The 15,020-nt window shown below is 40.6% G+C and overlaps 1 protein-coding gene across 1 annotated transcript; it reads left to right on the forward strand.

Moving 5' to 3' along the window:
• The first annotated feature begins 2,704 nt into the window (after positions 1 to 2,704).
• ugt5d1 (UDP glucuronosyltransferase 5 family, polypeptide D1) lies at positions 2,705 to 4,898 on the forward strand. The gene is made up of 2 exons (XM_077020126.1): positions 2,705 to 2,814; positions 3,088 to 4,898. Exon 2 carries the CDS (start codon positions 3,090 to 3,092, stop codon positions 4,692 to 4,694), a length of 1,605 nt encoding a protein of 534 aa, XP_076876241.1. The 5' UTR covers positions 2,705 to 2,814; positions 3,088 to 3,089; the 3' UTR covers positions 4,695 to 4,898.
• The last annotated feature ends 10,122 nt before the right edge of the window (positions 4,899 to 15,020 follow it).

Consider the following 15,020-nt stretch of genomic DNA (forward strand, 5'->3'; position numbering starts at 1 on the left):
CACAGATGTACATTTTACAAAAATATGTTTCACATCAATGTTTATTGACTACCCGAGCAACTCTTCCTTTGCCCCAAGACTTCCACTACCAGTGTGTGCTTTTTAGTTTTAAAAGTACAGTGAAATGTTATGGTCTGTCGTATCCACACATTAACTGCAGAGGGGTTGATACATTTTTGGATGGCATGTTGTAATATTTCTTTAATTGCATGACAGTTTCATGACAGCATGTAATTATTTCAAACTTTTAAATATGTGTGAAATTTATGATACTTGGTTGCTGGCAGTACTTTTACTGTTTGGCATGGAAGGGCTTTTATATATTCTTCTCTTTCTAATCCCTCAGTTTCAAAATTTTTTGACAGTATTGTGCTACAGATGTGTTCATTTCATATGTATATACAGTACATGGTGTAAATGTGGAGTATCCAGTCACACACCCTTTTACTGCGATGTCCTTGAAATAATCATACTTCAACACTACACATAGGTCAATATGTATGGAGCTAAAACGCTGCCATAAGTATTTGAATCAGAATTTTGTATATTTGAATTATATTTACATGACATTTAATAAACTTGAAATATTTAATTATGTATTTTATAAATTAGAATTTTAACCATGTTTTTTTATGTTTTTAACTTGTGAGATGGTGAAATTTGCTGTAGGAAAAAAATACATTTCCAGATTACAACTTGCATTTGTTGCGTGTGCAACAACTGGTCTTGTTCCTTAGGTGTTGTAGGAGGTAAAAGATGAATGGCATTACTTTAGCTGGTTTGCAGAGGACAGGTGTAGCAGCAGAAAATCGTTTTTCCCCCGTCCTTTGGTAAAAAACCCAGGGAAGGACCTGTGAGGAAATTACAATTACTGTATGAAAAGGTAAATTTGTTATAGAGTACATATTTGCTTAACAGAACATAATCAAAATAGGTAGTAAAACCTGGCCATCTCAGAGACAGCTACTCTGTCACCCTGAACTGAACTGCAGCCTAAAGGACATAAAACCATTAAAAAGCATCGATATTCACAAAATCGACCACAACATATTATTTATATTGAAGTAGATAGTACTCTTGTATAACTGTTAAGACAAAATATTTAGCTCACTACATTAAAATATATAATTGACCTGACATTATCTTGACTAGGGCCCAGCTGCACTTCCTGCGCGAAGTCAACAAGGACAGCAGGTGCTTTGCGGACCTGATAACGTCTGCATTTCCCTACAAGCACAAGGAAAATATGACTATTATTTGTACCCTTTCTTGCATCCTACGTATTCCCACCATGCTGCCAATCGTAGAAAGAAAATAAAGCGTTTAACAAGAATGAATAAACATGTATAAAAATGGCGGCATGAACAACTTCTGGAACACTCTGCTATGCCTTTCTTTTTTATGTATTTAAAATATTAACTGCCAATAGCATAACATTTACTATGATACTTTGAAACGTATTGCCCATTTTACAGCCTGTAGTTCTGATAACTAGAACCAGCAAGATCCTGATAGTCCTAGACCAGGGGTTCCCAACCTTTTGCAACCCAAGGCCCACTTAACCCACCCCAAAACTTTCCACGGCCCCCTGAGAATAATTTTTATTGCCGTTTTAAACCAAATACAGTGCAACCATTCATGTGACCTGTGAAACTGACTGCATAATCATACAACAAAAGAAACTTTACAGCACTTTTTGTCAGTCACCTAATGAGATGGCTGATGTTGTTTGCTAGCTACCAAGTGGTGGATGTCAGGTTGAAGTGCAGAAAGTTGCAAACGGAGGTCTGGCTCAACATTAAGCCTATTCCTGTATTTGGTCTTCAGTACCACCAACATAGAAAATCCAGTATCGCAAAGATACGTTGTGGGAAACGGCATCAGGAATCTCACTGCCTTGTCTGAAAGATCATGGTACTCTGACCCAACATGAAGCCAAAAATTTACCAAGGACTTTTGTGAAAAAATTAATTTTAAAGCACTGTCACAAGAGAGATCAATAAGGCTGTCCTGCTCAGACGCACTCAGACTTGCGATGGCTCCTTGGCATATGTCGACAAAGGGATTTTCTATCCAGCTGAAATGAATGTCTAGAGCTGGAAAGTAATCGTGTAGCTGCATTTTCAAACTTTGCAGGTGCTCTTTTGTCAGAAAATCTGACAGATTGTCAAATGACTCATAGTTTGACTGCTCCACACGCTTGGTCCACATGTCCAACTTCTTTACTGTAGCTTCGATTTTGTTTTGGATGTGATATGCTGTCACTGATTTGCCTTGAAGGCTAAGGTTGAGTCCATTCAAGTGGGTAAAAATGTCTGAGAGGTAACTCAATTTAGCAAGCCATTTAAAATCAGTGAAGCGGTCTGAAAGTTCAAAGTTTGAGTCCAATAAAAAAATTCTTACTTCATCCCTCAATTCAAAAAGTCGCGCCAGCACCTTGCCGCGTGAAAGCCACCTTATCTCTGTATGTAAAAGAAGCTGAACGTGACTGCTGCCCATTTCCTCACATACTTGAAAATAATTTTTTTCCAACAGCAAATTTCACCATCTCGCAATTCCAAATCATAAAAAAGCATTGTTAAAATTTTAATTTATGAATTATGCCATTAAATATTTCAAGTTTATTAAATGTAATGTAAACATATCAAATATACAAAATTCAGATTCATATACTTATGGCAGCGCTTTAGCTCCATACTGGAAGCTTTGGAATATATTGGAATTTGAACTCACAAAATGAACAGATTAACACTCGAGAATTTCATACACGCATAAATGACTTTTTTCCTCTCCAAGGAGCCACAATCACATAAGGTAAGTATTTTGGCTTCTAAAAATGTATTTTCTTGTAGTTTTTCATATATGAATACTTTTTTCTGCTCTGAATATTACACATGAGCCGGAACAGTAAATAAATGGGTCTGGAGTAGACTACGAAACAATCATTGATACTGCCGACCAACTTCTGATTAAAGCGATGACACAGATCTATGCAAATCATAGAGTACTATATTATTTTCAAAGCACAATGCTATATATTGCCTTTCACAAATATAAACTTGATTTTTCAACATTTAACATTTTGAGGTATGAAGGATTCAGTCGTTCAGAAGAGGAGTCCCAGCATTACTGGATTACTTCTCGCTCTGTCTGTCTTCATCTGGGGCAGTGAGAGTGGAAAGGTTCTTGTTTTTCCTGTGGACGGCAGTCACTGGATTAACATGAAGGTACTGCTGGAGAAACTGCATTCCGAGGGCCATGACATCACCGTGATCCGACCCAGTTCAAGTTTTTACATCACAGAAAACCCAGACATCTACACGTCTATTATAATTGAGGTTAACACCGACAATATGGTCGACTTTTTTGATGAATATTTAAATAAAACAATGGAAGTGCAGAGAGGTAAGGCTACTGTGCTGACCTTCTTAAAGAACCAGATGAGTTTTTTCTCAATGATCTCGGATGCACATCTGCTGACATGCAATGTTGTGAGACAAATCATTGAAGATAAAGAGCTGATTAAGAGGCTGCAAAATGAACAATACGATCTTATGCTAACGGATCCTGCCATGACTGGAGGTGTTGTCTTGGCCCATTATCTGAAACTACCCCTGGTTCTGAATGTGCGTTGGATCACCAGTGGTGAAGGTCATCTTGCCATCGCCCCTTCACCACTGTCCTACATACCTATACCAGGCACTGGCTTCTCAGACAAAATGACATTCCTCCAAAGAGTTCAGAACAGCCTTTTTTATTTAATTATTCTGTTCCAGGACAGGTTTGTGGTGGGGCCACATTACCAAGCACTATGCGATAAGTACTTTGACCAAGACTGTAACATTGTGGACCTCTTGCAGCAGGCCGATATTTGGCTCATGAGGCTTGATTTCGTGTTCGAGTTTCCTAGGCCCACCATGCCAAACATTATCTACATAGGAGGGTTTCAGTGCAAGCCCTCGAAGCCTCTATCTGAGGACTTGGAGTCTTTTGTCCAGAGTTCAGGGGAACATGGCTTCATCATCATGTCATTGGGAACTCTGGTGAACAGTCTTCCCAAAGACACAGCAGATGAAATCGCTGCAGTGTTTGCAAAACTACCGCAGAAGGTGATATGGAGGCATCTAGGACCTAGTCCGTCCACACTGGGCAACAACACTATGCTGGTGAGCTGGATGCCACAGAATGACCTCCTGGCACACTCAAAGGTCAAAGCTTTTGTTGCTCATGGAGGTACCAACGGAGTCCAGGAAGCCATCTACCATGGAGTGCCTGTCCTTGGAATTCCCTTGTTCTTTGATCAGTTTGACAACCTCATGCGAATCCAAGCCAAAGGCGCAGCGATAATTCTCGAGCTTTCTCAGCTGAATGGCCACATGTTCAAACAGACATTAACGAAGATTCTCACTGACGACTCCTACAAGACAAACATGCAGCGACTCTCCAGTCTACACAGGGACCAGCCTATGAAGCCTCTGGACTCGGCCGTCTTCTGGATTGAATATGTTATGAGGAATAAGGGAGCTGCTCACCTGCGTACCCATGCCTACAGGATGCCTTGGTACGCATACCATTCTGTTGATGTACTTCTGTTCCTGCTTAGTATAGCAGCTGTGCTGATGTTCACTACGGTGGCTTTTGTCAGATATGTCTGCTGTAGAGCTTGTGGTAAAAGAAAAAAGAAAAATGAATGAATTTCCTTATTCACCCCTATTCCCTATTGACCACTATGCCCTTTTTAGCAGTGTTCCAGTGTTGTAGGTGGTCTTTCAAATAAACACGATGTTGGAGAAATATTGTTCCACCAATGAAAGCACTTTTTGGTTAACAGAAGATTGTTTTCACTATATAATGTATAACTGCAAAAAAGGGTGTGCAATTTGACATCCTTCCCTTAAAGTGTGTGCAATTTGATATACTTTACTGGTATTTGACTTTTAATACATTTTTATTTGACATCTATTTGTCCTTAGGTTTTTCTTTTATTGATATGATGTTACTCTGTGGAGTTATTACTCTTTGTGGGCATTGAAATTAAAATAAGCTCAGCGCTTATCATTATAATTTTCCTTGTTGTCATAAATATCAGTGTAGAGCTGTGGCTCCAGTGGAAACGACACACCCCTGTTAAGGGTCTGTTCAGGATCTCTGTTCAGGGTCTCTGTTCAGCGTCTCTGTTCAGGGTTTGTTCAGGGTCTCTGTTCAGGGTCTCTGTTCAGGGTCTCTCCCACCCGTCCTCTCATGAACACCACACAGCCAGGCTAAATTTAGAATGAAATGTTTTAGATCAACAGCCTTGTACTATATGACATGGTTGTTATGGATGTTATAGAGTTTATGTAAATTTTTTTCAGTTAAAACTGAAGGACATATATTGTATGTTAATAATATTACTGAAATCACAATGAAATTAACCAAGCGATGTGTCACAGTGTGAAGACAGCTATTGTGACTGTAGTTATTCAACCTCCAGACTTGAGGACTGGTTGATTGATTGAGTGTATAGAATGTAGACGCCATGGAAAAAAACATGGAGATGGTTTAATAGTTAGGAGCCTTTCTGTCATTAAAGTTCTGTATTGGTTTAGCTGTTTTGTGGAGACCATGGGTAAGAAAAGATCACAATAGCTTAGACTTTCCAATTTTTCACTTAAGCATCTGGACATTTACAGCATATATAGAGGACCTGAGCTTGAAGAAAAAGTACCACCCAGAGGGAAGTGAATGGAGAACATACAGTATGTATGACTTACCTGCTAAATGAATATTAAATAATGAATCTAGCAACCTTCAAGACTCTAGATTTTAGATGTTTGTTTTCACAAATTCAGTGTTAATCCTTCCATTTGATGACTGTGAACTTTATATTTTTAAACTTCTTTTTGTCAACTGAAAAAGAGTAACCCTGAAGCCACTCAGTCCAAAAGCAAAGGGAGGTCATGTGAGCACATATATATTGTACATATAGGGAAGTCATGTGAGCACACATATAAATACACACACACACACACACACACACACACACACACACACACACACACACACACACACACACACACACACACACACACACACACACACACACACACACACACACACACACACACACAGATACAAGCTACTGGGTAATGGTGTTACATACACTCTGCCTGCCAGCATCTGGTCTCAGGGGCATCTTTGCACAGCCTGCATCTGTGGTTCTGTCTGGTGTGGTAGATCAAGATCAAGTCTCTATTGATCTCATACGTAGAGGTCGCACCTGTGTTGCCATGGTTAGTGCCTCTGATGTTTTTCAATTCCACATTTTTTAACCATTGGAAGGATTTTTCTGTATCTTCCTGGTGTATCTGGAACTCCTGGTCACCCTGGATAGTGGCTCTGATGCCCAGTAGTCCTTCCACCTGTACAGGTATACATACAGGAGTACATACAGGTATGTATACATACTACATACAGGTATACATACAAGTGTACATACAGTTATGTATACATACAGGTCTACATACAGGTGTACATACAGGGATATATGCATACAGGTTTACATACAGGGATATATGCATACAGGTTTACATGCAGGTGTACAGGCATGTATACATACAGGTGTACATGCAGGTATACAGGTATGGCAGCAATGAATTGCTCAGAAACCATACAGATTTCAGATCACATTTTTTCTTAGACATGTTTTCTAGACTCCTGTAGTAGTAGTTTGTCATCTGGCATCACACAGGTTATTTAACTTTCGAAATTAGGTGGCTAAGTGATGTTTTCTTAGCAGTGTTGTGTCAGTGGCTGACGAGAACAGATCTAATCTCAACTTGGAAAGGAAAAGATGAGAAGAAAAGAGAGAAGCAGTAGGAAACCTTTCTAAGCAGAGTGATCTGGGACAGGCAGCTGTGACAATGCAAGACGCCAACAGTACACTGTACAACGGCCCACCCTACTGACACAGAGTGATTGAGCAAGACCACAGCGTACTCATCCACCCTTTTAGTGGGATGCTTAATTATTCATTACTGCAGAAATTCCTAGAGTTTATTCCATGGAACTACTCAATTTTGTTCTATATATCAACATGTAACAAACAGCAGATGATGTAGGCATAGATCCCTGAACAGCACTTTCAGGAGAAAAACAATATACACACACTTATTTCCAGAGGCAAGTAAATGCCCCCTTGACTCCCCCTTGGGGAAGAAAATGGCTTAATCATTTTTAGTGTGAATGGGATTGGGGGGCAGACGTAAGCATATTGTACTTGTGTTTAATATGAGGAGGTGCATGTATAGTGATGTTTCTGGAGTGGTGTACTCTAGGAAATGAAGAGATGCATGCAAACATGTTTCAACCAGCAGAGGTTATGCCAGTGTAAATGTGAATCAGTGGGAAAACCTCATGCAGCCTGCTAATTCAAAACAGAAGTGTTCTTTGGATCCTGGAAGAGGCCATTTTCAAATTAAGAGCACATGTACTTCAAAAGTGCATTTTGATTTTTTCAATTTTTCCTTAGAATCAATAGAGATAAAATCAATAGCACATGCTCTGAATGCATATCCGACTTTTATAAAGGAATGCATATGGACTTATGCGTGGGTGGGTAGGGGCATGGAGGGGAATCCCAGGATGCACCTCTCTGCTTCCTTTAATTTGGTTAAATGTAAAACTCAAAGTCGTGTGTTGAGTTGTGTGTATGTTCAGTTTTGGTTCATAGCTGCGTTTGGTAGTTATTGGTGTGTTATTAGTCATTATAGTCATTGTGTTGTGTGTATGTGTTTGGTAGTTATTGGTGTGTTATTAGCTATTGTTGTGCTTGTTTGTGGAAGATGGTGTCTGTCAGGGCCTGTCTGGGGGAGGTCGTGTGCTGCCCATTAGCCATCAACAAGAACTCCAGGCAAATTATCTCTGTCTATATAAAAGCTTCACCAAAGACCAGGAGCTGCAAAGTCTCGCTCTCAGCAACACACCGTTGCTAAGCTTGCTGCTAAATGTTATCAAAGTGGGAAATCCTTTTTCCCTACCATGTCAGTCTTCCATCGGTTTGTTGTCATGGTTACCTCTGGAGGCTTCCGTCTCTCTGTCTTTATCATGGTGGGGAGGCCTCTCATTACCACTGCCCCTCTTCCATTGTGGTGTAGTGATTGAAGCATGGTGCTATAAAGCTCATGTGCTCTTTGATCTCTGTCATTTGAACAAGAGCCCCCATTCCTGTTAGTCTGTTCTGTCTGGTTGGGTGTAGCGCCCTCTTGTGGCCAGTCCCATTCTGTCTTTCTCCGTCAGGTTGGGTGTGGTGCTCTCCCTGGATATCCATTCTGATCCTTTTCAGTCTGATTCGTGCTTCTTTCACAGCACTGATGTGCCTTGGTGGAGATCACCAGTAATCACCAGTGATCACCAGTGATCACCAGTGATCTCTGTACTGCTATTTCAACTCAACTATTGTTTTCCCTCCATGGGATCATTGAATATTTTTTACAACAGACAACAGTACCTGTTCTTTAAACATAATTGGTGTTTCCTTTCCCAACTCACCCAAGTGTCCCACATTGGTAATTTCTTGTCCATCTTCTGTTTGGTATCTACCTACTTATCTTGACTGTACCATTAGACATCACAATATCTATTTTTTCTGTTATACTGATGATAATATATCTGCAATAACCTTTTTGTAACCAAACCTCTTGCTACCTCTGCTTCTGTCTAATGACTAAATTACTCACAACTGTCTCAAACACAACAGAAATAAACAAATTGTCAAAATCACTAACCCTAATATTGTCATATATATAACCTAACAGTTCCCCTCTCCTCCAATGTAAGAAGTCTTGGTATAATATTAGATCCTGCACTTTTATTTGAGTTTCATATCAATTCCATCTGTGCAACATCTCCAGACTCGAGCGTCACTCTTCTTAACCTGTTGCTCTGTTCCCGTCCTGTCCTGCTTTGACTGCTGCAGTGTCTTGACTAGTGCAGTCTCCTCTGGAATTGCCTCCAAATGCTCTGCTGATCTACTGTTATGGCCCACTCGCCGCCCCATGGCCATATCGCCCCCGTTCTCCGAACTCCTCACTGGTGATCCATAAAGGTTCATACAGACTATAAGATCCCCTCTTTCACCTATACAGCAATCCATGGACTCGCCCTCTCCTACATTTCTGACTCATCTCCTACATCCCTCCCTCCACCCGATCCCTCCATTATCCACTCTTCCGCTGGTCTTATCATTACTTCCCTTTCACATTTGTCCACTGTTGGACTTTAGCCATATGGCACCTCACTTGAGTAATTCCCTCCCCCATCTCTTAATTCACTAGAACTGTTCACCTCTGGTCCACTAACCTTTGACCTCTGTTGTCGAACTGATGTCATGGCTGCAGAGACTGGCAGATAGCACTCAGTGTTCCTGTTTGGCCCCAGCGGCTCCAGCTGCCTTTCTCAGGCCTACTGGACACATCGCAGTCCTCCTCCCACACTCCGGTCCCAGAGCTTGGCTAGACAATTCCAGATTAAGTCATGGATAAAGGTACTGGGGTGTCTGAATTATACGTATTTAACCCCTTCACACTTACTCTGGCCTGTGCTGTGCAGTTCACTTTACACTCTCATGGGCCTTTTCTTCACATGCATATAAAGTATGTGAAGGATATTTTCGCCAGGCAAATTAATGGTGATATAACTGGTTAATAGAGATTTGTTGTTGCTGCAAACTAAATAGCCCTTGATGGACAATATATCTAATCTAATCTAATCTAAACTAGTGCCATCTCATGTAATAATAATAATAATAATAATAACATTTTATTTAAGAAGCGCCTTTCAGGAAACCCAAGGACACTGTACAGGTAATAAAAGCATAGAAAAGTAAAAAGTAGATCAAAATACAGTATTACAGAACTAAAATGACCAATAAAATAACCAATAAAACAAATTAAAACAAATATTGCTTAGCTGTAGGCTATCTGGAAGAGGTGAGTTTTCAAATGAGCTTTGAATGCTGAGAGGGATGAACAAGAGCGCAGGTCGAGTGGCAGACTGTTCCAGAGCTTTGGACCAACCACACTGAAGGCTCGATCACCAACAGTGCACAACTTGGTGCTGGGCACCTGAAGTAGATGCCGCTCGGATGAGCGCAAGGTGCGCACTGGAGTGTAGGACTGAAGCAGACCACCTAGATAAGATGGTGCACAGCCATGCAGTGATTTGAACACCAGTACAATCACCTTGAACTGTATGCGGTACTGAACCGGGAGCCAGTGTAGATGTTTCAGCACAGGTGTAATGTGCTCCCAGGATTTGGTGCAAGTTAAAATCCTTGCAGCTGCGTTTTGCACATGTTGCAGCCTGTTAAGCAGCCGAGCCGGAAGTCCATGCAGAACAGCATTGCAATAGTCAATTCGTGAAGTAACGAATGCGTGGACGAGAGCCTCAGCGGCATTTTGGGAGAGAAATGGCCGGATTCTGGCGATGTTCCTGAGATGAAAGAAAGCTGTCTTACAGGTATTCTTGATGTGCTGATCAAAAGAGAGTGTTGAATCTAGAGTGACTCCCAGGTTTCTAATAAGGGGTGATGAATTTACAATAAAACCAGGAAATGAGACAGTAACATTGCTAATCTTCTTCACATTAGCTGGAGAAGCAATTATTACAGCCTCTGACTTATCACTATTTAGGCTAAGAAAATTCTCAACCATCCATGACCTCACATCAATTAGGCACTTTAGCAGAGCAGGAGGCGGTAGGCTGAAAGAAGGTTTGGAATAAATGTAAATCTGGACATCATCAGCAAAGCAATGAAACTGCAACCCATGCCCACGGATAATGTCGCCAAGTGGGAGCAAGTAAAGTATGAAGAGGAGTGGGCCAAGGACCGAACCCTGCGGGACACCATGCGACAGAATGCACGAGTCAGATCTAAAACCTCCCATTGAAACAAACTGATGCCTGTCAGTGAGGTAGGACTGGATCCAAGCAAGTACAGTTCCAGATATTCCAATCTGATTACAAAGGCGCGTAAGTAAGATGTTATGGCAGACTGTGTCAAATGCAGCTGTGAGGTCCAACAATACAAGTAGATTTACAAATCCCTGATCGGCTGCCCTAAGCAGATCGTTTGTCACCCTCACTAGTGCAGTTTCAGTGCTGTGATTTTTCCTAAAGCCGGACTGAAACACCTCAAATAGATCATTTGATTCAATGTGCTCAATCAACTGAGCAGCTACAGTTCGTTCCAGAATTTTAGAGAGGTATGGAAGATTTGAGATAGGTCTGTAGTTCGCCAGAACATCAGGATCTAGGCCATTTTTCTTGAGAATAGGAGTAATGGACGCTAGCTTCATGGAAGCTGGGACTGTGCCTGAGATCAATGAAGCGTTAATACACTGGGTAATAAGGGGGCAGACTGAGGTAAGACACGCTTTCACCCAGGATGTTGGGGCCGGGTCGAGTTGGCATGTAGTGGCTCTTGAAGAAGTAATTAATTGAGAGATGTAACTTTCCTGCACAGTCTCAAAAGAGGACAGACAACTGCCAGTGTAAAGTGTAGAAGAGGAATCATAACCAGCAAATGGTGGAATGGATGGAAATTGTGAATAAATTGATGCTATTTTATGATTAAAGAATACCATGAACCGAGAACATAGTTCTATTGATGGAATTGTGTTTAAGCATTTTGCAGGCTGGAGTAGCTTATGTATTGTTGAGAACAAAACTCTGGGATTGACTTGGGTACTATGAATGACATTTGTGTAGTAGAGTTTTGGCTTTCTTTAGTTCCTCCTTGTAATTGGCGACATAGTCCTTGTAAGCATGAGCATGCACAGTTAAGCCAGTTCTCTTCGAGAGACGCTCAATTTGTCGTCCAGCAGCTTTCATTTTGCGCAGCTCTGGTGTAAACCAAGGAGCAGAATGAGAAAATGTAACTGTGCGAGTTCTAAGCGGAGCCAGCTGATTTAAGATGGAGGAAAATGTCTCATCATAGTGAGCCATGAGAACATCAGGATCCATTGAGTCAGGTGTCACAGCATGAGTCAACAAGTCTGTGATGGCATTAGGACTAACATTATTAATGTTCCTAAAAGTGAGCTGACGTGGTTTGCGCAGCCCCTGCATTTGACATGGCAAAGTAAAATCAAAGAAGACAGCCAAGTGGTCAGATATAGCTAGGTCGACCCCATGCACATTAGTAGGAGATATGCCTGTAGTGCAAACAATGTCCAGAATATGACCCTTGTTATGTGTGGAAAAGTCCACGTTCTGAGTAAAATCAAAGCATTGAAGTACATTTAAAAATTCATTAGCGAATGAACAGTTTCCAGAATCGACATGGATATTAAAATCACCCAGAAGCAAAAAGTCTGGGTAAAGTGGACAGAATGTTGCCAGTAGCTCAGAGAGCTCAGAGATAAAAACTGGAGATATTTTAGGTGGACGGTAAATAAGTACAATAAGGAGAGGTCGAGCAGCATGTATTAGTACTGCTAGGGACTCGAATGATGTAAGACAGGGGACTGGAACAGTCCTGACTTTAAACTCTGATTTAAAAACAATGGCCAGTCCTCCGCCACGACCAGATGAGCGTGGTTTATCCACATATAGATAGTTTGTTGGTAAAGCTTGGTTCAAAGCAAAATAGTCATTTGTTTGTTGCCAGGTTTCAGTCAAGCAGAAAATATCAATGTTATGTTCCAGAATAACATCAGCAATGAGTGTGGCTTTATTGCTTAAAGAGCGAGTATTGAAGAGAGCACTTTTGATGATTAACTCAGTACTCGGTTTTGGCAGCTTTACAGTAGGTATGTGAAATAAAGTCCGACTGCGATTCTGGTTGGCTGAACGCTGTGAAGCACCACGACGATGCTCCGTCCATATTGACGGGATATTATTAGCGTGCTGGTTGTGCATCAGTGACCGACCCAAACTCCGGTGTAGATATTTAGGTCTCCGTAGAATATTAAGGTGACGATGCATGAGTAATTGTTCAGGAGTTTTGCAGTGAGCCTTTTGAAGAGCGTAGAGTTGATTAAATGAGTACCTGATCATCATGATGAACCCAAGTGTGACTTTGAGAGTGTACTGTACAGCAGCCGGAGTGAGCACCAGATGACCCACAAAGTAGCCCAGTAGAGCAGGTGATCCAGCAACAAAAGTTAATCCGTCGTTTGCCCAGAGAATGCAAGTGTGCACCAAATCCCAGAGGCCATTAGCCTTTAGCTTAGCGCCGCTCGTAAGAAACTGCCGCCGAGATAAACAGTACCTGTGCCAGATAAGATCAATAAGTACCGCTTGTCCACGGAATAATATTTAGGTAACGCTTTAGTCCATCAATCCATCGGTAGTCGTAGTCGAGAACCCACAGATACAGTAATTATACCGTTAGAGATTTTACCGGTGGAGAAGCGGCAGACAAACACGCCAGCGTATCTCTCAATCTAATGTAATCTAATGTAATCAAATCTAGATCAATTTCTTTATTTTCTGATTTTGAATATTCTGAATTTATTTATATAATGTGAATTACAGCCATTGAAGAAATTTAAAATGTTGTGAGTTAGCCAGGATTTGGCTAAACCTGGAGCTGTTGATTTTACACTGAAAACTTTGAAATGGTTGATATGAATTGCAAACATAAAAGAGCATGTAGGATTACACTCTGTGTAACTTAAGCATAACTGTAGCTTCCATGTCCTTCATCTCTCATTCATATTTATAGGTGTGAAGCAGAATTCATGGAACAGAGGAGCAGCAATTCAGTATAAGAGTCATGAAAGAGCCAGGGAAGAATCATGGAAGAATCATGAAAGTGTCATGAAAGAACCATGGAAGAGTCATGAAAGACATGAAAGAACCATGAAAGAGACATGAAAGAGACATGAAAGAACCATGAAAGAGTGATAAAAGAGACATGGAACAGTCATGAAAGAGACATGAAAGAGACATGAAAGAACCATGAAAGAGTGATAAAAGAGACATGGAACAGTCATGAAAGAGACATGAAAGAACCATGAAAGAGTCATGAAAGACACGTGAAAGAGACATGGAAGAGTCATAGAAGAGTCATGAAAGAGCCTTGAAACAGACATGAAAGAGCCATGGAAGAGTCATGAAAGAGCCATGAAAAAGTCATAAAAGATTCATGAAAGAGACATGAAAGAGACATGAAAGAGTCATGAAAGAGCCATGAAAGAGACATTAAAGAGGCTGTTCTCCTTAGTTCTGTCCCCTCTAGGTAAAAAGACCAGATCACCTCGGTGAAGCTCTTGCTTATCTCTCACTAGTAAATGCCATTTGTCAAACACTTATTATTTCACTTATATTCAGAACAGGGTATTCCAGTGCTAATTGTACTGTGTAAATCATGTATTGGCTTTTTTTGTAAATTGTGGTGTTAGAAACTAGAAGAGTTCTGTGGAAACTAGAAGAGTTTTTACTCTAGAAACCATACAAAATAAGGTCAAAGTTTGTGGAAGGTTTCTTCTCCATGGAGGCACAGCACTGAACAAGGCTTTTTACGTGGGTGCTACAATCAAGCCATGTAAAAGTTAGAAATGTAATAGGTTTCCATTAGAGACTTTCCTTACCTTTTACTGGGCTGTTAGGACATTTCCCATAGTTGAAGTAACCTTTTATGTTTATCTGTCATACTAAAGTCAACAGTACAAATACGTTCCCTTGGAGAGGAGTGTGAGGACTAAGTCAACCTCACAGATGTCTCAGAAAAAGACCCAAAAACCTCAAGATTGAAGAAGTCATTCATTAACATGGAAATCAAAATTTGTGAATTTTTGTCACTGTGAATTCTTCAATCTATCTCTCATATACGAAAGCTTGGCATAAGTCATATAATATGTTTCTTGTTAACTTCAAAAGGAAGAACCCACGAGGGAATTCTGATATATTCAGTGTGAATTGAACCTTTGATAATTTTAGCTGTGGAACTTGGGATTGATACATAATATCTAGTATCCCAACCCATGGTGGCCTTACTTTTAAATGGAATGTGAACAATTTTACAAAGTTTACCA

This window comes from Brachyhypopomus gauderio, chromosome 10 (genome assembly GCF_052324685.1).
Source record: "Brachyhypopomus gauderio isolate BG-103 chromosome 10, BGAUD_0.2, whole genome shotgun sequence".
NCBI lineage: Eukaryota > Metazoa > Chordata > Actinopteri > Gymnotiformes > Hypopomidae > Brachyhypopomus > Brachyhypopomus gauderio.

Excerpts from the sequence above, each read along its gene's own strand:
- ugt5d1 (XM_077020126.1), top strand. The coding sequence starts at position 3,090 with ATGAAGGATTCAGTCGTTCAGAAGAGGAGTCCCAGCATTACTGGATTA.